Source organism: Salvelinus fontinalis, chromosome 2, assembly GCF_029448725.1.
Source record: "Salvelinus fontinalis isolate EN_2023a chromosome 2, ASM2944872v1, whole genome shotgun sequence".
NCBI classification, from domain to species: domain Eukaryota; kingdom Metazoa; phylum Chordata; class Actinopteri; order Salmoniformes; family Salmonidae; genus Salvelinus; species Salvelinus fontinalis.
Window position 1 is genome coordinate 96,697,608 of NC_074666.1, and position 24,137 is coordinate 96,721,744.

Here is a 24,137-nt window from a genome sequence, read left to right on the forward strand (position 1 = left end):
TGAGAGGACGTTTCTTTATTTGCTGAGTTTATATATGGCAGGTTTCAGGACACTGATGTATCTGAAAATGTTGAAAAAAATGTACTGACACTATTTTCACCACCAAAGAAGAGCAGTGGGATTTTAATATGATTTCACTCTTTGCAGGTTATCAGGGTGTGGAGTCACAGGGAAAGGCTATGCTTCTCTGGTCTCAGCTCTGAGGTCAAACCCCTCACACCTGAGAGAGCTGGACCTGAGTAACAATTACCTGAGGGATTCAGGAGTGGAGCTGCTCTCTGCTGGACCGGGGAATCCCCACTGTAAACTGGAGACTCTGAGGTCAGTATTCCTGTAGTTGGTCAACAAGTGATAACTGTTAACCAGATCTACATGTGTTTACTAGGCACACATAGTCCACACCATATGTGTTTGGACAGTGAAGCTTAGAGTTTTTTGTGGTGCTATGCTCCAGTATTTTGCATTTGAGATAAAATGTTTCATATTAGGCGACAGTACAGAATGTCACCTTTTGTTTAAAGGTATTAATAAATATATATTTTAACATTTAGAAATGAAAGCACTTTATGTGTGTAGTTCTCGCATTTGAAAAAGTCGTAAATATTTAGTCAAAAGTTTAGTGTTTGGTCCAAGATTCTTTGCCTGCAGTGATGACATCAAGCTTGTGATTCTACAGACTTGTTGAATTCATTTGCAGTTTGTCTTGGTTGTGTTTTGGATGATGTTTTTCCTAATAGAAACGGAATGGTGAATAATGTCCTGTCATTTTGGAGTCACTTCAATTGTATTGTCAGTAAGAATAGAAGATGTTTCTGAACACTTCTACATTCATGTGGATGCTACCATGATTATGAATAGTAATGAATTAATCGAGAATGATGATGAATGAGAAAGTTACAGAGGCTCAAAGATCAGAAACAATGCTAATCTCTCCAGTTATTGGTAATAATGAGAGGTTAGCATGTTTTGTTGTATTCTCTGTTATTGGCAATGCTGAGAGGTTAGCATTTTGTGTTGTAGCCTCTGTTATTGGTAATGGTGGGAGGTTAGCATGTTTTGTTGTAGCCTCTGTTATTGGTAATGGTGAGAGGTTAGCATGTTTTGTTGTAGCCTCTGTTATTGGTAATGGTGAGAGGTTAGCATGTTTTGTTGTATTCTCTGTTATTGGTAATGCTGAGAGGTTAGCATGTTTTGTTGTATTCTCTGTTATTGTTAATGGTGAGAGGTTAGCATGTTTTGTTGTGGCCTCTGTTATTGGTAATGGTGAGAGGTTAGCATGTTTTGTTGTAGCCTCTGTTATTGGTAATGGTGAGAGGTTACCATGTTTTGTTGTAGCCTCTGTTATTGGTAATGGTGAGAGGTTAGCATGTTTTGTAGTAGCCTCTGTTATTGGTAATGGTGAGAGGTTAGCATGTTTTATTGTAGTCTCTGTTATTGGTAATGGTGAGAGGTTAGCATGTTTTGTTGTAGTCTCTGTCATTGGTAATGGTGAGAGGTTAGCATGTTTTGTTGTAGCTTCTGTTTATGGTAATGGTGAGAGGTTAGCATGTTTTGTTGTAGTCTCTGTTATTGGTAATGGTGAGAGGTTAGCATGTTTTGTTGTAGCCTCTGTTATTGGTAATGGTGAGAGGTTAGCATGTTTTGTTGTAGCCTCTGTTATTGGTAATGGTGAGAGGTTAGCATGTTTTGTTGTAGCCTCTGTTATTGGTAATGGTGAGAGGTTAGCATGTTTTGTTGTAGCCTCTGTTATTGGTAATGGTGAGAGGTTAGTATGTTTTGTTGTAGTCTCTAATATTGGTAATGGTGAGAGGTTAGCATGTTTTGTTGTATTCTCTGTTATTGGCAATGCTGAGAGGTTAGCATTTTGTGTTGTAGCCTCTGTTATTGGTAATGGTGGGAGGTTAGCATGTTTTGTTGTATTCTCTGTTATTGGTAATGCTGAGAGGTTAGCATGTTTTGTTGTATTCTCTGTTATTGTTAATGGTGAGAGGTTAGCATGTTTTGTTGTCGCCTCTGTTATTGGTAATGGTGAGAGGTTAGTATGTTTTGTTGTAGCCTCTGTTATTAGTAATGGTGAGAGGTTAGCATGTTTTGTTGTGGCCTCTGTTATTGGTAATGGTGAGAGGTTAGCATGTTTTGTTGTAGCCTCTGTTATTGGTAATGTTGAGAGGTTAGCATGTTTTGTTGTAGTCTCTGTTATTGGTAATGGTGAGAGGTTAGCATGTTTTGTTGTAGCCTCTGTTATTGGTAATGGTGAGAGGTTAGCATGTTTTGTTGTAGCCTCTGTTATTGGTAATGGTGAGAGGTTAGTATGTTTTGTTGTAGTCTCTAATATTGGTAATGGTGAGAGGTTAGCATGTTTTGTTGTAGCCTCTGTTATTGGTAATGGTGAGAGGTTAGCATGTTTTGTTGTAGCCTCTGTTATTAGTAATGGTGAGAGGTTAGCATGTTTTGTTGTAGCCTCTGTTATTGGTAATGGTGAGAGGTTAGCATGTTTTGTTGTAGTCTCTGTTATTGGTAATGGTGAGAGGTTAGCATGTTTTGTTGTAGTATCTGTTATTGGTAATGGTGAGAGGTTAGCATGTAATGTTGTAGCCTCTGTTATTGGTAATGGTGAGAGGTTAGCATGTTTTGTTGTAGCCTCTGTTATTGGTAATGGTAAGAGGTTAGCATGTTTTGTTGTAGCCTCTGTTATTGGTAATGGTGAGAGGTTAGCATGTTTTGTTGTAGGCTCTGTTATTGGTAATGGTGAGAGGTTAGCATGTTTTGTTGTAGTCTCTGTTATTGGTAATGGTGAGAGGTTAGCATGTTTTGTTGTAGCCTCTGTAACTTTCTCATTCATTATTAATCATGATTCATTCAAGTTTTCATGATTGATTTATGATTTGTATTAATGTATTAATCATGATCATCAGGATGTATTTAGTTCTGTTTAGAAACATGTTATATTCTCACTTAGAAAGAAAACAACCAATGAGTTTGGAACCAAATACTAAACTTTGACTACTTTAATACACTATAAGTGAATTGGTCAGAATACTCATGACTTCTTCAAATGGAGGGACAAGATACATAAAGTGATTTAATTTCTAAACAAGAAACAGATATTTATGAAAATACCCTCAAATAAAATGTTACATTAAATACTGTCACCTCATATAAAACATTTGATCTGAAATCCAAAATGTTGGAGTATAGAGCCACATTTAAAATGTTAGCTTCACTGTCATTATAGATATGGTGTGGACTGTTTACTCAATACAATCTAAATCTGATACCTCACTGTCATTATAGATATGTTGTGGACTGTATACTCAATACAATCTAAATCTGATACCTCACTGTCATTATAGATATGGTGTGGACTGTATACTCAATACAATCTAAATCTGATACCTCACTGTCATTATAGATATGGTGTGGACTGTTTACTCAATACAATCTAAATCTGATACCTCACTGTCATTATAGATATGGTGTGGACTGTATACTCAATACAATCTAAATCTGATACCTCACTGTCATTATAGATATGGTGTGGACTATATTCTCAATACAATCTAAATCTGATACCTCACTGTCATTATAGATATGGTGTGGACTATATTCTCAATACAATCTAAATCTGATACCTCACTGTCTGTCTTTTGACTGATACTACTGTTTAAACTGGTCTGGTCAGTCTACTCAAATATTTGTTAATATGCATCTTTCTATCTACAAGCAATACTTGGATAATTTGTCATTTCTAATAATGAAACATCCATTTATGAATAGATATGGCAGGTTTCAGGACTCTGATGTATCTGAAAATGTTAAAAAAATATACTGCCACTATTTTCACCACCAAAGAATAACAGTGTGATTTTAATATGATTTGACTCTTTGCAGGCTGTCAGGCTGTCGAGTCACAGAGGAAGGCTGTGCTTCTCTGGTCTCAGCTCTGAAGTCAAACCCCTCACACCTGAGAGAGCTGGATCTGAGTAACAATGACCTGAAGGATTCAGGAGTGGAGCTGCTCTCTGCTGGACTGGGGAATCCCCACTGTAAACTGGAGTCTCTGAGGTCAGTATTCCTGTAGTTGGTCAACAAGTGATAACTGTTCACCAGATCCACATGTGTTTACCAGACACACATAGTCCACACCATATGTGTTTGGACAGTGAAGCTTACAGTTTTACATTTGGTGCTATGCTCCAGCATTTTGGATTTGAGATAGAATGTTTCATATTAGGTGACAGTACAGAATGTCACCTTTTATTTAAAGGTATTCATTCATAAATATTTTACCGTTTAGAAATGAAAGCACTTAACATATCTAGTTCTCCCATTTGAAAATGTCGTAATTATTTGGACAAATTAATTTAGTCATAAGTTTAGTATTTGGTCCCATATTCCATGCCTGCGGTGATTACGTCAAGCTTATGATTCTACAAACTTGTTGAATTCATTTGCAGTTTGTTTTGGTTTTGTTTTGGATGTTTTTCCTCATAGAAACTGAATGGTGAATAATGTCCTGTCATTTTGGAGTCACTTCACTTGTATTGTCAGTAAGAATAGAAGATGTTTCTGAACACTTCTACATTCATGTGGATGCTACCATGATTATGAATAGTAATGAATTAATCATGAATAATAATGAATTAGAAAGTTACAAAGGCTCAAAGATCAGAAACAATGCTAATCTCTCCAGTTATTGGTAATAATGAGAGGTTAGCATGTTTTGTTGTAGTCTCTGTTATTTGTAATGGTGAGAGGTTAGCATGTTTTGTTGTAGCCTCTATTATTGGTAATGGTGAGAGGTTAGTATGTTTTGTTGTAGCCTCTGTTATTGGTAATGGTGAGAGGTTAGCATGTTTTGTTGTAGTCTCTGTTTTTGGTAATGGTGAGAGGTTAGCATGTTTTGTTGTAGCCTATGTTATTGGTAATGGTGAGAGGTTAGCATGTTTTGTTGTAGCCTCTGTTATTTGTAATGGTGAGAGGTTAGCATGTTTTGTTGTAGCCTATGTTATTGGTAATGGTGAGAGGTTAGCATGTTTTGTTGTAGCCTCTGTTATTTGTAATGGTGAGAGGTTAGCATGTTTTGTTGTAGCCTCTGTTATTGGTAATGGTGAGAGGTTAGCATGTTTTGTTGTAGCCTATGTTATTGGTAATGGTGAGAGGTTAGCATGTTTTGTTGTAGCCTCTGTTATTTGTAATGGTGAGAGGTTAGCATGTTTTGTTGTAGCCTATGTTATTGGTAATGGTGAGAGGTTAGCATGTTTTGTTGTAGCCTCTGTTATTTGTAATGGTGAGAGGTTAGCATGTTTTGTTGTAGCCTCTGTTATTGGTAATGGTGAGAGGTTAGCATGTTTTGTTGTAGCCTCTGTTATTGGTAATGGTGAGAGGTTAGCATGTTTTGCTGTAGTCTCTGTTATTTGTAATGGTGAGAGGTTAGCATGTTTTGTTGTAGTCTCTGTTATTGGTAATGGTGAGAGGTTAGCATGTTTTGTTGTAGCCTCTGTAACTTTCTCACTCATTATTATTCATGATTCATTCATGGTTTTTCTTAATCATTGCATCATCAGGATTAATTTAGTAGTGTTTAGAAACATGTTATCTACTCACTTCGAAAAAAAATTCACCATTTTAATATTGGGCAAAACCCCAAACACAACCAAAACAAACTGCAAGTACAATCAACGAGTTTGAGTCATTGAGTTCAAGGCACAGCTGGGGGCAGAGGGTGGTCTATAGCAAGCGGCGACGGTGAGAGACTTGTTTCTGGAAAGGTGGATTTTTAAAAGTAGAAGCTGGAATTGTTTGGGTACAGACCTGGATAGTAGGACAGAACTCTGCAGGCTGTCTCTACAGTAGATTGCAACTCCACCCCATTTGGCAGTTCTATCTTTAAACAGATTCAGATCTGATTAAACCAACTCTTAGTTTCCTGATTCAGATCTGTTTAAACCAACTCTTAGTTTCCTGATTCAGATCTGTTTAAACCAACTCTTAGTTTCCTGATTCAGATCTGTTTAAACCAACTCTTAGTTTCCTGATTCAGATCTGTTTAAACCAACTCTTAGTTTCCTGATTCAGATCTGTTTAAACCAACTCTTAGTTTCCTGATACAGATCTGTTTAAACCAACTCTTAGTTTCCTGATTCAGATCTGTTTAAACCAACTCTTAGTTTCCTGATTCAGATCTGTTTAAACCAACTCTTAGTTTCCTGATTCAGATCTGTTTAAACCAACTCTTAGTTTCCTGATTCAGATCTGTTTAAACCAACTCTTAGTTTCCTGATTCAGATCTGTTTAAACCAACTCTTAGTTTCCTGATTCAGATCTGTTTAAACTAACTCTTAGTGTTATTATTCATTATTTATTTATGATTTGTATTAATCAAGGCATAATCAGGATTAATTTAGTATTGTTTAGAAACGTGTTATCTACTCCCTTAGACAGAAAATTACTCCAGTCATCATCCACAGTTCAGTTACTATTGGGCAAAACACAACCCAAAACACAACCAAAACAAACTGCAGATGCAACCAATGAGTTTGGAACCAAATACTACACTTTTGACTACTTTAATACACTATAAGTAAATTGATCAGAATATTTACGACTTCAAATTATCAAAGTATGGGGGGACTAGATACATAAAGTGCTTTTCTTTTTCTAAATGTTGAAACAGATATGTATGAAAAAACCCTCAAATTAAAGGTGACATTATATACTGTCACCTCATATGAAACATTTGATCTGAAATCCAAAATGTTGGAGTATAGAGCCACATTTAAAATGTTAGCTTCACTGTCATTATAGATATGGTGTGGACTGTAAACTCAATACAATCTAAATCTGATACCTCACTGTCATTATAGATATGGTGTGGACTGTATACTCAATACAATCTAAATCTGATACCTCACTGTCATTATAGATATGGTGTGGACTGTATACTCAATACAATCTAAATCTGATACCTCACTGTCATTATAGATATGGTGTGGACTGTATACTCAATACAATCTAAATCTGATACCTCACTGTCATTATAGATATGGTGTGGACTGTATACTCAATACAATCTAAATCTGATACCTCACTGTCATTATAGATATGGTGTGGACTGTTTACTCAATACAATCTAAATCTGATACCTCACTGTCATTATAGATATGGTGTGGACTGTATACTCAATACAATCTAAATCTGATACCTCACTGTCATTATAGATATGATGTGGACTGTTTACTCAATACAATCTAAATCTGATACCTCACTGTCATTATAGATATGTTGTGGACTGTATACTCAATACAATCTAAATCTGATACCTCACTGTCATTATAGATATGGTGTGGACTGTATACTCAATACAATCTAAATCTGATACCTCACTGTCTGTCTTCTAACTGATACTACTGTTTAAACTGGTCTGGTCAGTCTACTCAAATATTTGTTAATATGCATCTTTCTATCTACAAGCAATACTTGGATAATTTGTCTTTTCTAATAATGAAACATCCGTTTATGAATAGATATGGAAGGTTTCAGGACACTGATGTATCTGAATATGTTGAAAAAATATACTGCCACTATTTTCACCACCAAAGAATAACAGTGTGATTTTAATATGATTTGACTCTTTGCAGGCTGTCAGGCTGTCTAGTCACAGAGGAAGGCTGTGCTTCTCTGGTCTCAGCTCTGAGGTCAAACCAAACACATTATTTGTGCACAGGTTATAGCGTAAGCAGGGAAAGCTAAGCGTAACATTTTAATACAACCTGTCTATAATTGTTTTTCTTCTGTGTTTGCAGACTCGCTGGCTGTAAACTCACAGACACGTCCTGTAAAGTGTTGGACTCAGCTCTGAGGTCAAACCCCTCACACCTGAGAGAGCTGGATCTGAGCTACAATGACCTGAAGGATTCAGGAGTGGAGCTGCTCTCTGCTGGACTGGAGAATCCCCACTGTAAACTGGAGACTCTGAGGTCAGTATTCCTGTAGTTGGTCCAGTGCCTTTCCGTTCACCTTCACACTCCTGGGCCAGACTACACTCAATCATAGGACCTACTGAAGAGATGAGTATTCAATAAAGACTTAAAGGTTGAGACCGAGTCTGCGTCTCACACATGGGTAGGCAGACCATTCCATAAAAATTGAGCTCTATAGGAGAAAGCCCTGCCTCCAGCTGTTTTTTTAGAAATTCTCGGGACTGTAAGGAGGACTGCGTCTTGTGACAGTAGCAGACGTGTAGGTATGTACGGCAGGACAAAATTTGAAAGATAGGTAGTAGCAAGCCCATGTAATGCTTTGTAGGTTAACAGTAAAACCTTGAAATCAGCCCTTGCCTTTAACATGAAGCCAGTTTAGGGAGGCTAGCACTGGAGTAATATGATCACATTTTTTGGTTCTAGTCAGGATTCTAGCAGTGTTTAGCACTAACTGAAGTGTATTAATTGCTTTATCCGGGTAGCCGGGAAAGTAGAGCATTGCAGTAGTCTAACCTAGAGCATGAATACATTTTTCCTCATAATTTTTGGACAGGAAGTTTCAGATTTTTGCAATATTACGTAAAAAGCTGTCCTTGAAACAGTCTTGATATGTTCGTCAAAAGAGAGATCAGGGTCCAAAGTAACGCCGAGGTCCTTCACAGTTTTATTTGAGACGACTGTACAACCATCAAGATTAATTGTCAGATTCAACAGAAGATCTCTTTATTTCTTGGAACCTAGAACAAGCATCTCTGTTTTGTCCGAGTTTAAAAGTAGAAAATGTTCAGCCATCCACTTCCATGTGTCTGAAACACAGGCTTCCAGTAAGGGCAATTTTGGGGCTTCACCATGTTTCATCGAAATGTACAGCTGTGTGTCATCCGCATAGCAGTGAAAGTTAACATTGTTTCCGAATGACATCACCAAGAGGTAAAATATAGAGCGAAAACAATAGTGGTCCCGAAACGGAACCTTGAGGAACACTGAAATTTACAGTTGATTTGTCAGAGGACAAACCATCCACAGAGACAAACTGATATCTTTCCGACAGATAAGATCTAAACCAGGCCAGAACTTGTCCGTGTAGACCAATTTGGGTTTCCAATCTCTCCAAAAGAATGTGGTGATTGATGGTATCAAAAGCAGCACTAAGGTCTAGGAGCACAAGGACAGATGCAGAGCCCCGGTCTGACGCCATTAAATGTCATTTACCACCTTCACAAGTGCAATCTCAGTGCTATGATGGGGTCTAAAACCAGACTGAAGCGTTTCGTATACATTGTTTGTCTTCAGGAAGGCAGTGAGAAAAACAGCTTCTCTAAACATTTTGAGAGGAATGGGAGATTCAATATAGGCCGATAGTCTTTTATATTTTCTTTGTCAAGGTTTGTTTTTTTCAAGAGAGGCTTTATTACTACCACTTTAAGTGAGTACACATCCAGTGGATAGAGAGCTGTTTATTATGTTCAACATAGGAGGGCCAAGCACAGGAAGCAGCTCTTTCAGTGGTTTAGTTGGAATAAGGTCCAGTATGCAGCTTGAAGGTTTAGAGGCCATGATTATTTTCATCATTGTGTCAAGAGATATAGTACTAAAACACTTAAGTGTCTCTCTTGATCCTAGGTCCTGGCAGAGTTGTGAGGACTCAGGACAACTGAGCATTAGAGGAATACGCAGATTTAAAGAGGAGTCCGTCATTTGCTTTCTAATGATCATGATCTTTTCCTCAAAAAAGTTCATGAATTCATCACTGCTGTGATAAAGTGAAAGCCATCCTCACTTGGGAATGCTGCTTTTTAGTTAGCTTTGCGACAGTATCAAAAATACATTTAGGATTGTTCTTATTTTCCTCAATTAAGTTGGAAAAATAGGATGATCGAGCAGCAGTGAGGGCTCTTCGATACTGCACGGTACTGTCTTTCCAAGCTAGTCGGAAGACTTCCAGTTTGGTGTGGCGCCATTTCCGTTCCAATTTTCTGGAAGCTTGCTTCAGAGCTCAGGTATTTTCTGTAAACCAGGGAGCTAGTTTCTTATGACAAATGTTTTTCGCTTTTAGGGGTGCGACTGCATCTAGAGTATTGCGCGAGGTTAAATTGAGTTCCTCAGTTAGGTGGTTAACTGATTTTTGTACTCTGACGTCCTCGGGTAGGCGGAGAGTGTCTGGAAGAGCATCTAGGAGTCTTTGGGTTGTCCGAGTATTTATAACACGACTTTTGATGCTCCTTGGTTGGGGTCTGAGCAGATTATTTGTTGCGATTGCAAACGTGATAAAATGGTGGTCCGATAGTCCAGGATTATGAGGAAAAACATTAAGATCTACAACATTTATTCAATGGGACAAAACTAGGTCCAGAGTATGACTGTGACAGTGAGTGGGTCCAGAGACATGTTGGACAAAACCCACTGAGTCGATGATGGCTCCAAAAGCCTTTTGGAGTGGGTCTGTGGACTTTTCCATGTGAATATTAAAGTCACCAAAATTTTTAATATTATCTGCTATGACTACAAGGTCCGATAGGAATTCAGGGAACTCGGTGAGGAACGCTGTATATGGCCCAGGAGGACTGTAAACAGTTGCTATAAAAAGTGATTGAGTAGGCTGCATAGATTTCATGAATAGAAGCTCAAAAGACGAAAAAAAAGGAGGAATGGAGGAGGTCTTTATTCCAGTGAGATTGCTAAGGCGAACACCGCCATGTTTAATTTTGCCCAACCTAGGTCAAGGCACAGTCTCAATGGGTATAGCTGAGCTGACTACACTGACTGTGCTAGTGGCAGACTCCACTAAGCTGGCAGGCTGGCTAACAGCCTGCTGCCTGGCCTGCACCCTATCTCATTGTGGAGCTAGAGGAGTTAAAGCATTGTCTATGGTCGTAGATAAGATGAGAGCACCCCTCCAGGTAGGATGGAGTCCGTCACTCCTCAGCAGGTCAGGCTTGGTCCTGTTTGTGGGTGAGTCCCAGAAAGAGGGCCAATTATCTACAAATTCTGTCTTTTGGGAGGGGCAGAAAACAGTTTTCAACCAGCGATTAAGTTGTGAGACTCTGCTGTAGAGCTCATCACTCCCCCTAACTGGGAGGGGGCCAGAGACAATTACTCGATGACGACACATCTTTCCTGCTGATTTACACGCTGAAGCTACCAGTGTGATTTTAATATGATTTGACTCTTTGCAGGCTGTCAGGCTGTCTAGTCACAGAGGAAGGCTGTGCTTCTCTGGTCTCAGCTCTGAAGTCAAACCCCTCACACCGGAGAGAGCTGGACCTGAGTAACAATGACCTGAAGGATTCAGGAGTGAAGCTGCTCTCTGCTGGACTGGGGAATCCCCACTGTAAACTGGAGACTCTGAGGTCAGTATTCCTGTAGTTGGTCAACAAGTGATAACTGTTCACCAGATCCACATGTGTTTACCAGGCACACATAGTCCACACCATATGTACATACCTGTGTTACTGTTTAGAAATGAATAGTGAATATAGACGAATAACAAAGTTGTAGAAGCACAAAGATCAGAAAAAATGCTAACTTCACCTGTTATTGGTAATGTGAAGAGGTTAGTATGTTTTGTTGTAGTCTCTGTTATTGGTAATGGTGAGAGGTTAGCATGTTTTGTTGTATTCTCTGTTATTGGTAATGGTGAGAGGTTAGCATGTTTTGTTGTAGTCTCTGTTATTGGTAATGGTGAGAGGTTAGCATGTTTTGTTGTAGCCTCTGTTATTGGTAATGGTGAGAGGTTAGTATGTTTTGTTGTAGCCTCTGTTATTGGTAATGTGAAGAGGTTAGTATGTTTTGTTGTAGTCTCTGTTATTGGTAATGGTGAGAGGTTAGTATGTTTTGTTGTAGCCTCTGTTATTGGTAATGGTGAGAGGTTAGCATGTTTTGTTGTAGCCTCTGTTATTGGTAATGGTGAGAGGTTAGCATGTTTTGTTGTAGCCTCTGTTATTGGTGAGAGGTTAGCATGTCTTGTTGTATCCTCTGTTATTGGTAATGGTGAGAGGTTAGCATGTTTTGTTGTAGCCTCTGTTATTGGTAATGGTGAGAGGTTAGCATGTTTTGTTGTAGCCTCTGTTATTGGTAATGGTGAGAGGTTAGCATGTTTTGTTGTATCCTCTGTTATTGGTAATGGTGAGAGGTTAGCATGTTTTGTTGTAGTCTCTGTTATTGGTAATGGTGAGAGGTTAGCATGTTTTGTTGTAGCCTCTGTTATTGGTAATGGTGAGAGGTTAGCATGTTTTGTTGTAGCCTCTGTTATTGGTAATGGTGAGAGGTTAGTATGTTTTGTTGTATCCTCTGTACCTTTCTCTCTCATTATTAGTAATGATTTGTTAAAGATTTTTCTTAATCATGGCATCATCAGTCGTGTTTAGAAACATGTTATCTACTCACTTAGACACAAAATGACTCCACCATTCATTTACTATTGACAAAAACAAACTGCAAAAGAGTCAATGTCACCTCATATGAAACATTTGATCTGAAATCCAAAATGTTGGAGTATAGAGCAACATTTAAAATGTTAGCTTCACTGTCAAAATAGATATGGTGTGGACTGTATACTCAATACAATCTAAATCTGATACCTCACTGTCTGTCTTTTGACTGATACTGCTTTTTAAACTGGTCTGGTCAGTATACTCACATATTTGTACTATACATTTTTCTCTCTTCATGTAATAATATGGACAAATATGTGTTTATGAATAGATATGGCAGGTTTCAGGACACTGATAAATCTGAACATTTATAAAAAATATACTGCCACTATTTTCACCACCAAAGAATATCAGTGTGATTTTAATATGATTTGACTCTTTGCAGGCTGTCAGGCTGTCTAGTCACAGAGGAAGGCTGTGCTTCTCTGGTCTCAGCTCTGAAGTCAAACCCCTCACACCTGAGAGAGCTGGACCTGAGTAACAATGACCTGAAGGATTCAGGAGTGAAGCTGCTCTCTGCTGGACTGGGGAATCCCCAATGTAAACTGGAGACTCTGAGGTCAGTATTCCTGTAGTTGGTCAACAAGTGATAATTATTCACCAGATCCACATGTGTTTACCAGACACACATAGTCCACACCATATGTGTTTGGACAGTGAAGCTTACAGTTTTACATTTTGGTGTTATGCTCCAGCATTTTGGATTTGAGATATAATGTTTCATATGAGGTCACAGTACAGAATGTCAACTTTTATTTGAGGTTAAAGGTGAGAGGTTAGCATGTTTTGTTGTAGCCTCTGTAATTGGTAATGGTGAGAGGTTAGCATGTTTTGTTGTAGTCTCTGTTATTGGTAATGGTGAGAGGTTAGCATGTTTTGTTGTCGTCTCTGTTATTGGTAATGGTGAGAGGTTAGCATGTTTTGTTGTAGCCTCTGTTATTGGTAATGGTGAGAGGTTAGCATGTTTTGTTGTAGTCTCTGTTATTGGTAATGGTGAGAGGTTAGCATGTTTTGTTGTAGTCTCTGTTATTGGTAATGGTGAGAGGTTAGCATGTTTTGTTGTCGTCTCTGTTATTGGTAATGGTGAGAGGTTAGCATGTTTTGTTGTAGCCTCTGTTATTGGTAATGGTGAGAGGTTAGCATGTTTTGTTGTAGTCTCTGTTATTGGTAATGGTGAGAGGTTAGCATGTTTTGTTGTAGTCTCTGTTATTGGTAATGGTGGGAGGTTAGCATGTTTTGTTGTAGCCTCTGTTATTGGTAATGGTGAGAGGTTAGCATGTTTTGTTGTAGCCTCTGTATCTCTCTCATTCAAGATTCATTTATGATCTGTCTCAAACATGGCAGTCACAGGCTTGATGTCATTGTGTACAAAGAATATGGGATCAAATACTAAACTTTTGACTACTTTAATACACTATAAGTGAATTGGTCAGAATACTTATTTAGTTCTTCAAATAGGGGGACTAGATACATAAAGTGCTTTTCTTTTTCTAAATAGTGAAACAGATATGTATTAAAATATCCTCAAATAAAAGGTGACATTATATACTGTCACCTCATATGAAACATTTGATCTGAAATCCAAAATGTTGGAGTATAGAGCCACATTTAAAATGTTAGCTTCAATGTCAAAATAGATATAATGTGGACTGTATACTCAATAGAATCTAAATCTGATACCTCACTGTCTGTCTTTTGACTGATACTGCTTTTTAAACTGGTCTGGTCAGTCTACTCAAATATTTGGAATATACATTTTACTCTCTTCATGTAATAATATGGACAAATATGTGTTTATGAATAGATATGGCAGGTTTCAGGACACTGATGAATCTGAACATTTAGAAAAAATTGTCACGATCGTCGTAAGGACCAAGGTGCAGCGTGGTAGGCGTACATATTCTTTAATAAATGAACACCGAACGAAAACAACAAAACGAACAAATGAAATGTGAAGCTATCCAACTAGCACTGACAGGCAACTAAACATAGACAAGATCCCTCGAAACACAAAGGGGAAATAGCTGCATAAATATGATCCCCAATCAGAGACAAAGATAAACAGCTGCCTCTGAGTGGGCACCATATCAGGCCAACATAGACATACAATTCCCCTAGATGACCCACCCTTGTCACTAGTCACTATCACGCCCCAACCAACAGAGAATAAACAGCTCTCTATGGTCAGGGCATGAAAAAATTATACTGCCACTATTTTCACAACCAAAGAATATCAGTGTGATTTTAATATGATTTGACTCTTTGCAGGCTGTCAGGCTGTCTAGTCACAGAGGAAGGCTGTGCTTCTCTGGTCTCAGCTCTGAGGTCAAACCCCTCACACCTGAGAGAGCTGGACCTGAGCTACAATCACCCAGGAGACTCAGGAGTCAGACTGCTCTCTGCTGGACTGGAGGATCCACACTGCAGACTGGAGAAACTCAAGTATGTAGAGGGTTTATGTCAATGTTCATATCAGACATGTTTGACTTACCAGGCTAGTTAAGACAAACATTCTGACCACCACTTGGACAAAGTTAAATGCTGACTGTATTTGTGTCCAGTGTGAAACACACAAACTCTCACAAACAGGACACACACACAAACAGGACACACACACACACTGGACACTCACACACTGGACACACACACACAGACAAACATTCTTACCAAAACTTGACCGTGTGTGTGTGTGTTCAGTGTGTATGTGTACAGTGTGTGTGTGTGTGTGTGTGTGTGTGTGTGTTCAGGTGTATCCCTCAATGACTGTCTGTTCTTCTGCTTACCGCTACAGTGTGGAACATGGTGGAGAGAACAGAATGAAACCTGGGCTTAGAAAATGTGAGTGTTGACTGCTGTGAAGAATATGACTAAGAATAAGTCTTAATTCAAGTTAAGTCAAAGTCAAAGACCACCATCATTACTTACTTGGTCATATTAAATATCAGCTGTAGTTCTACAGAAGCAGAAATCAGGGACACCAAAGTTTACAAAGAGTTGCTTTGACAATGTGTGTGTGTGTGTGTGTGTGTGTGTGTGTGTGTGTGTGTGTGTGTGTGTGTGTGTGTGTGTGTGTGTGTGTGTGTGTGTGTGTGTGTGTGTGTGTGTAATTAATGGGGAAAAGTGTGTTTTATATTACCATACAGTATAACATATGATCATTCAACAAGTCTCAAGTTACCTTAACTTCTCCTTTTGATACCTAGAAACATCTACATTAAATTAATTAGTGAAAAGTGAGTTAACATTCTAATGTGAATGATGATGATTTCTAATATTGTGTCTGGTTTCATCCATCAGATGTCTGTGATCTCACACTGGACCTAAACACAGTAAACATACTCCTCTCTCTGTCTGAGGAGAACAGAAAGGTGACATGTAGGAGAGAGGAGCAGCCGTATCCTGATCACCCAGAGAGATTTAAAAAGGACTGTGGACAGGTGCTGTGTAGAGAGGGTCTGACTGGGCGCTGTTACTGGGAGGTAGAGAGGAGTGGGAGATGGGCTGATATAGGAGTGACATATAAAGGAATCAGTAGGAAAGGAGACCTTCATGAATGTTGGCTTGGATCCACTGACACGTCCTGGAGTCTGAACTGCTCTGACAACAGTTACATTGCCTCTCACAAAAGTAATTCCACTACCATAGACGTCCCCTCCTCCAGCTCCCACAGAGTAGGAGTGTATCTGGACTGGTCAGCCGGCACTCTGTCCTTCTATAGAGCCTCCTCTTACACACTGACCCATCTGATCACATTCACCTCCACATTCACTGAGCCCCTCTATCCAGGGTTTAGGGTTAATGATGAATACTCCTCATTGTCCCTGTGTTAGAAACACTGACACACACACACACTGGACACATACACAGAGGACACACACACACACACACACACACACACACACACACACACACACACACACACACACACACACACACACACACACACACACACACACACACACACACACACTGGACCCCCCCTCCCCCCCCACACACACACTGAACACACACACACACACAGGACACACACACACAGGACACACACACACTGGACACACACACAGGACACACACACACACACACACACACACACACTGAACACGCACACTGGACACACACGCTGGACACACACACAAACACTGAACACACACACACACTGAACACACACACACACACACTGGACACAGACACACACTGGACACAGACACACACTGGACACAGACACACACACTGGACACACACAAACACACACACACTGGACACACGCACACTGGACACACACACACACACTGGACACTGGACACACACACACACACTGGACACTGGACACACACACTGGACACAAACACACTGGACACGGGACACACACACTGGACACAAACACACTGGACACGGGACACGCTGGACACAAACACACACAAACACACTGGACACACTCACTCAATCACACACACACACACACACACACACAAGCATTGGACACACACACACACAAATAGACACACACTCACACACAGGACACACACACACACTGGACACACACACACTGGACACACACACACACACAAACACACAGTGGTCACACCCACACACACAAACACACAAATACACTGGACACACACACACACACACACACACACTGGACACACACACACACACATTGGACACACACCCACACACACACTGGACACACACACACACACATACGTGTTTATATCACCTACTGGGGATCCCTGTTCTCACACCACATTCTGGGGACACCTGTTCTCACACCACATTCTGGGGACACCACTTTCCTGACAACCTGGAGAGAAGATGAAAATATCAACAAATCTTAAACAACATCTATAATAAATACACCCCTTCAAATGTAATTGATTCATTGAAATCAGGGTAGATGACATTGTGGCGACTGGGAAGGTGATCCATGTGGGGACACAAGAGGAAACTCCTTATTTGGCGTCAACAGGAAGTCCCACCTGGGGACCAAGTTCCGACCAACTAGTACCATCTGGGGACAATAGTGTCGGCTCTGTTGTTTAGGGCACAAGGGGAAGATGGATTCTAATCTAGATCAGTTTGAATGGCCTTTCAGCATATCAGAACCCACTAGAGAATGGATTCTAATCTAGATCAGTTTGAATGGCCTTTCAGCATATCAGAACCCACTAGAAAATTGATTCTAATCTAGATCAGTTTGAATGGCCTTTCAGCATATCAGAACCCACTAGAGAATGGATTCTAATCTAGATCAGTTTGAATGGCCTTTCAGCATATCAGAACCACTAGAGAATGGATTCTAATCTAGATCAGTTTGAATGGTCTTTCAGCATATCAGAACCCACTAGAGAATGGATTCTAATCTAGATCAGTTTGAATGGTCTTTCAGCATATCAGAACCACTAGAGAATGGATTCTAATCTAGATCAGTTTGAATGGCCTTTCAGCATATCAGAACCACTAGAGAATGGATTCTAATCTAGATCAGTTTGAATGGCCTTTCAGCATATCAGAACCACTAGAGAATGGATTCTAATCTAGATCAGTTTGAATGGCCTTTCAGCATATCAGAACCCACTAGAGAATGGATTCTAATCTAGATCAGTTTGAATGGCCTTTCAGCATATCAGAACCCACTAGAGAATGGATTCTAATCTAGATCAGTTTGAATGGCCTTTCAGCATATCAGAACCACTAGAGAATGGATTCTAATGTAGATCAGTTTGAATGGTCTTTCAGCATATCAGAACCACTAGAGAATGGATTCTAATCTAGATCAGTTTGAATGGCCTTTCAGCATATCAGAACCACTAGAGAATGGATTCTAATCTAGATCAGTTTGAATGGCCTTTCAGCATATCAGAACCACTAGAGAATGGATTCTAATCTAGATCAGTTTGAATGGCCTTTCAGCATATCAGAACCACTAGAGAATGGATTCTAATCTAGATCAGTTTGAATGGTCTTTCAGCATATCACAACCACTAGAGAATGGATTCTAATCTAGATCAGTTTGAATGGTCTTTCAGCATATCAGAACCCACTAGAAAATGGATTCTAATCTAGATCAGTTTGAATGGCCTTTCAGCATATCAGAACCCACTAGAGAATGGATTCTAATCTAGATCAGTTTGAATGGCCTTTCAGCATATCAGAACCTACTAGAGAATGGATTCTAATCTAGATCAGTTTGAATGGCCTTTCAGCATATCAGAACCACTAGTGAATGTTGCCGGGCCTCTTTAGCATCAGATGCATATCAACCTACAAGGTGTGTAAACATATAAACATAAACATATTGATAAATAAATGCTTAATAAATAGTACATCAACTTCTGTAAATTATTAACAGCATAAAGAAATATTAATGGGAATATATCAGTAAAAATAACAATAGTTATTTGTTTAGAGAGTCAAGGATATGTTTTGTATATTTCTACTGTGTTAGAAACACGAAGGCCTACAGCTTATTTCTGCTTCCCTGACAATAAAACTCTACAGTGGAATCCATTTGATCAACTTTATTTATAGGTTCGATTAGTAATAGAGTTATAGTTATTAATAATAACACTATAACCAGCCATGTGATTAGTAATAGTCATTAATAATAATACTATAATCAGCCAGGTGATTAGTTATAGTCATTAATAATAACACTATAACCAGCCAGGAGATTAGTAATAGAGTTATAGTCATTAATAATAACACTATAACCAGCCAGGAGATTAGTAATAGTCATTAATAATAATACTATAACCAGCCAGGTGATTAGTTATAGTCATTAATAATAACACTATAACCAGCCAGGAGATTAGTAATAGTCATTAATAATAATACTATAACCAGCCAGGTGATTAGTTATAGTCATTAATAATAACACTATAACCAGCCAGGTGATTAGTTATAGTCATTAATAATAATACTATAACCAGCCAGGTGATTAGTTATAGAGGTATAGTCATTAATAATAACACTATAACCAGCCAGGTGATTAGTAATAGAGTTATAGTCATTAATAATAATACTATAACCAGCCAGGTGATTAGTAATAGAGTTATAGTCATTAATAATAACACTATAACCAGCCAGGTGATTCGTTATAGTCATTAATAATAACACTATAACCAGCCAGGTGATTAGTTATAGTCATTAATAATAATACTATAACCAGCCAGGTGATTAGTAATAGTCATTAATAATAACACTATAACCAGCCAGGTGATTAGTTATATAGTTATAGTCATTAATAATAACGCTATAACCAGCCAGGTGATTAGTAATAGTCATTAATAATAACACTATAACCAGCCAGGTGATTAGTTATAGTCATTAATAATAATACTATAACCAGCCAGGTGATTAGTAATAGAGTTATAGTCATTAATAATAACACTATAACCAGCCAGGTGATTAGTTATAGTCATTAATAATAACACTATAACCAGCCAGGTGATTAGTTATAGTCATTAATAATAATACTATAACCAACCAGGTGATTAGTAATAGAGTTATAGTCATTAATAATAACACTATAACCAGCCAGGTGATTAGTAATAGAGTTTTAGTCATTAATAATAGCACTATAACCAGCCAGGTGATTAGTTATAGAGTTATAGTCATTAATAATAACACTATAACCAGCCAGGTGATTAGTAATAGAGTTATAGTCATTAATAATAACACTATAACCAGCCAGGTGATTAGTAATAGAGTTATAGTCATTAATAATAACACTATAACCAGCCAGGTGATTAGTAATAGAGTTATAGTCATTAATAATAACACTATAACCAGCCAGGTGATTAGTAATAGTCATTAATAATAACACTATAACCAGCCAGGTGATTAGTAATAGAGTTATAGTCATTAATAATAACACTATAACCAGCCAGGTGATTAGTTATAGAGTTATAGTCATTAATAATGATACTATAACCAGCCAGGTGATTAGTTATAGTCATTAATAATAACACTATAACCAGCCAGGTGATTCGTTATAGTCATTAATAATAACACTATAACCAGCCAGGTGATTAGTTATAGTCATTAATAATAATACTATAACCAGCCAGGTGATTAGTAATAGTCATTAATAATAACACTATAACCAGCCAGGTGATTAGTTAAATAGTTATAGTCATTAATAATAACGCTATAACCAGCCAGGTGATTAGTTATAGTCATTAATAATAACACTATAACCAGCCAGGTGATTGGTAATAGAGTTATAGTCATTAATAATAACACTATAACCAGCCAGGTGATTAGTAATAGTCATTAATAATAACACTATAACCAGCCAGGTGATTAGTTATAGAGTTATAGTCATTAATAATGACACTATAACCAGCCAGGTGATTAGTAATAGAGTTATAGTCATTAATAATAACACTATAACCAGCCAGGTGATTAGTAATAGAGTTATAGTCATTAATAATAATACTATAACCAGCCAGGTGATTAGTTATAGTCATTAATAATAACACTATAACCAGCCAGGTGATTAGTAATAGAGTTATAGTCATTAATAATAACACTATAACCAGCCAGGTGATTAGTAATAGAGTTATAGTCATTAATAATAACACTATAACCAGCCAGGTGATTAGTAATAGAGTTATAGTCATTAATAATAATACTATAACCAGCCAGGTGATTAGTTATAGTCATTAATAATAACACTATAACCAGCCAGGTGATTAGTAATAGAGTTATAGTCATTAATAATAACACTATAACCAGCCAGGTGATTAGTAATAGAGTTATAGTCATTAATAATAACACTATAACCAGCCAGGTGATTAGTAATAGAGTTATAGTCATTAATAATAATACTATAACCAGCCAGGTGATTAGTAATAGAGTTATAGTCATTAATAATAATACTATAACCAGCCAGGTGATTAGTAATAGAGTTTTAGTCATTAATAATAACACTATAACCAGCCAGGTGATTAGTAATAGAGTTATAGTCATTAATAATAACACTATAACCAGCCAGGTGATTAGTAATAGAGTTATAGTCATTAATAGTAATACTATAACCAGCCAGGTGATTAGTAATAGAGTTATAGTCATTAATAATAACACTATAACCAGCCAGGTGATTAGTAATAGTCATTAATAATAACACTATAACCAGCCAGGTGATTAGTAATAGAGTTATAGTCATTAATAATAACACTATAACCAGCCAGGTGATTAGTAATAGAGTTATAGTCATTAATAATAACACTATAACAAGCCTGGTGATTAGTAATAGTCATTAATAATAACACTATAACCAACCAGGTGATTAGTTATAGTCATTAATAATAATACTATAACCAGCCAGGTGATTAGTTATAGAGGTATAGTCATTAATAATAACACTATAACCAGCCAGGTGATTAGTAATAGAGTTATAGTCATTAATAATAATACTATAACCAGCCAGGTGATTAGTTATAGTCATTAATAATAACACTATAACCAGCCAGGTGATTCGTTATAGTCATTAATAATAACACTATAACCAGCCAGGTGATTAGTTATAGTCATTAATAATAATACTATAACCAGCCAGGTGATTAGTAATAGTCATTAATAATAACACTATAACCAGCCAGGTGATTAGTAATAGTCATTAATAATAACACTATAACCAGCCAGGTGATTAGTAATAGTCATTAATAATAACACTATAACCAGCCAGGTGATTAGTAATAGTCATTAATAATAACACTATAACCAGCCAGGTGATTCGTTATAGTCATTAATAATAACACTATAACCAGCCAGGTGATTAGTAATAGTCATTAATAATAACACTATAACCAGCCAGGTGAATAGTTATATAGTTATAGTCATTAATAATAACGCTATAACCAGCCAGGTGATTAGTAATAGTCATTAATAATAACACTATAACCAGCCAGGTGATTAGTAATAGAGTTATAGTCATTAATAATAACACTACAACCAGCCAGGTGATTAGTTATAGTCATTAATAATAACACTATAACCAGCCAGGTGATTAGTTATAGTCATTAATAATAACACTATAACAAGCCAGGTGATTAGTAATAGTCATTAATAATAACACTATAACCAGCCAGGTGATTAGTTATAGAGTTATAGTCATTAATAATAACACTATAACCAGCCAGGTGATTAGTAATAGTCATTAATAATAACACTATAACCAGCCAGGTGATTAGTTATAGAGTTATAGTCATTAATAATAATACTATAACCAGCCAGGTGATTAGTTATAGTCATTAATAATAACACTATAACCAGCCAGGTGATTAGTAATATAGTTATAGTCTTTAATAATAACACTATAACCAGCCAGGTGATTAGTAATAGAGTTATAGTCATTAATAATAGCACTATAACCAGTCAGGTGATTAGTTATAGTCATTAATAATAATACTATAACCAGCCAGGTGATTAGTAATAGAGTTATAGTCATTAATAATAATACTATAACCAGCAAGGTGATTAGTAATAGTCATTAATAATAACACTATAACCAGCCAGGTGATTAGTAATAGAGTTATAGTCATTAATAATAACACTATAACCAGCCAGGTGATTAGTAATAGAGTTATAGTCTTTAATAATAATACTATAACCAGCCAGGTGATTAGTAATATAGTTATAGTCATTAATAATAACACTATAACCAGCCAGGTGATTAGTAATAGAGTTATAGTCATTAATAATAACACTATAACGAGCCAGGTGATTAGTAATAGAGTTATAGTCATTAATAATAACACTATAACCAGCCAGGTGATTAGTAATAGAGTTATAGTCATTAATAATAATACTATAACCAGCCAGGTGATTAGTAATAGAGTTATAGTCATTAATAATAACACTATAACCAGCCAGGTGATTAGTTATAGTCATTAATAATAACACTATAACCAGCCAGGTGATTAGTTATAGTCATTAATAATAATACTATAACCAGCCAGGTGATTAGTAATAGAGTTATAGTCATTAATAATAACACTATAACCAGCCAGGTGATTAGTAATAGAGTTATAGTCATTAATAATAATACTATAACAAGCCAGGTGATTAGTTATAGTCATTAATAATAATACTATAACCAGCCAGGTGATTAGTAATAGTCATTAATAATAACACTATAACCAGCCAGGTGATTAGTTATAGAGTTATAGTCATTAATAATAATACTATAACCAGCCAGGTGATTAGTAATAGATTTATAGTCATTAATAATAACACTATAACCAGCCAGGTGATTAGTAATATAGTTATAGTCATTAATAATAACACTATAACCAGCCAGGTGATTAGTAATAGAGTTATAGTTATTAATAATAACACTATAACCAGCCAGGTGATTAGTTATAGTCATTAATAATAACACTATAACCAGCCAGGTGATTAGTTATAGAGTTATAGTCATTAATAATAACACTATAAACAGCCAGGTGATTAGTAATAGTCATTAATAATAACAATATAACCAGCCAGGTGATTAGTTATAGTCATTAATAATAACATTATAACCAGCCAGGTGATTAGTTATAGTCATTAATAATAATACTATAACCAGCCAGGTGATTAGTAATAGAGTTATAGTCATTAATAATAACACTATAACCAGCCAGGTTATTAGTTATAGTCATTAATAATAATACTATAACCAGCCAGGTTATTAAGTATAGTCATTAAAAATAACACTATAACCAGCCAGGTT

At 37.1% G+C, this 24,137-nt stretch overlaps 1 protein-coding gene across 1 annotated transcript in view; it reads left to right on the forward strand.

The window, feature by feature from the left end:
• The window catches only part of LOC129868526 (NACHT, LRR and PYD domains-containing protein 12-like), a 40,110-nt gene extending 24,365 nt beyond the window's left edge, over positions 1-15,745 (forward strand). The window contains exons 7-13 of the mRNA XM_055942603.1: positions 148-321; positions 3,892-4,065; positions 7,806-7,979; positions 11,159-11,332; positions 12,801-12,974; positions 14,684-14,857; positions 15,207-15,745. Of these exons, the coding sequence (XP_055798578.1) occupies positions 148-321; positions 3,892-4,065; positions 7,806-7,979; positions 11,159-11,332; positions 12,801-12,974; positions 14,684-14,857; positions 15,207-15,264 (1,102 nt within the window). The 3' untranslated portion in view covers positions 15,265-15,745. The remainder of the gene's footprint in view (positions 1-147; positions 322-3,891; positions 4,066-7,805; positions 7,980-11,158; positions 11,333-12,800; positions 12,975-14,683; positions 14,858-15,206) is intronic.
• The last annotated feature ends 8,392 nt before the right edge of the window (positions 15,746-24,137 follow it).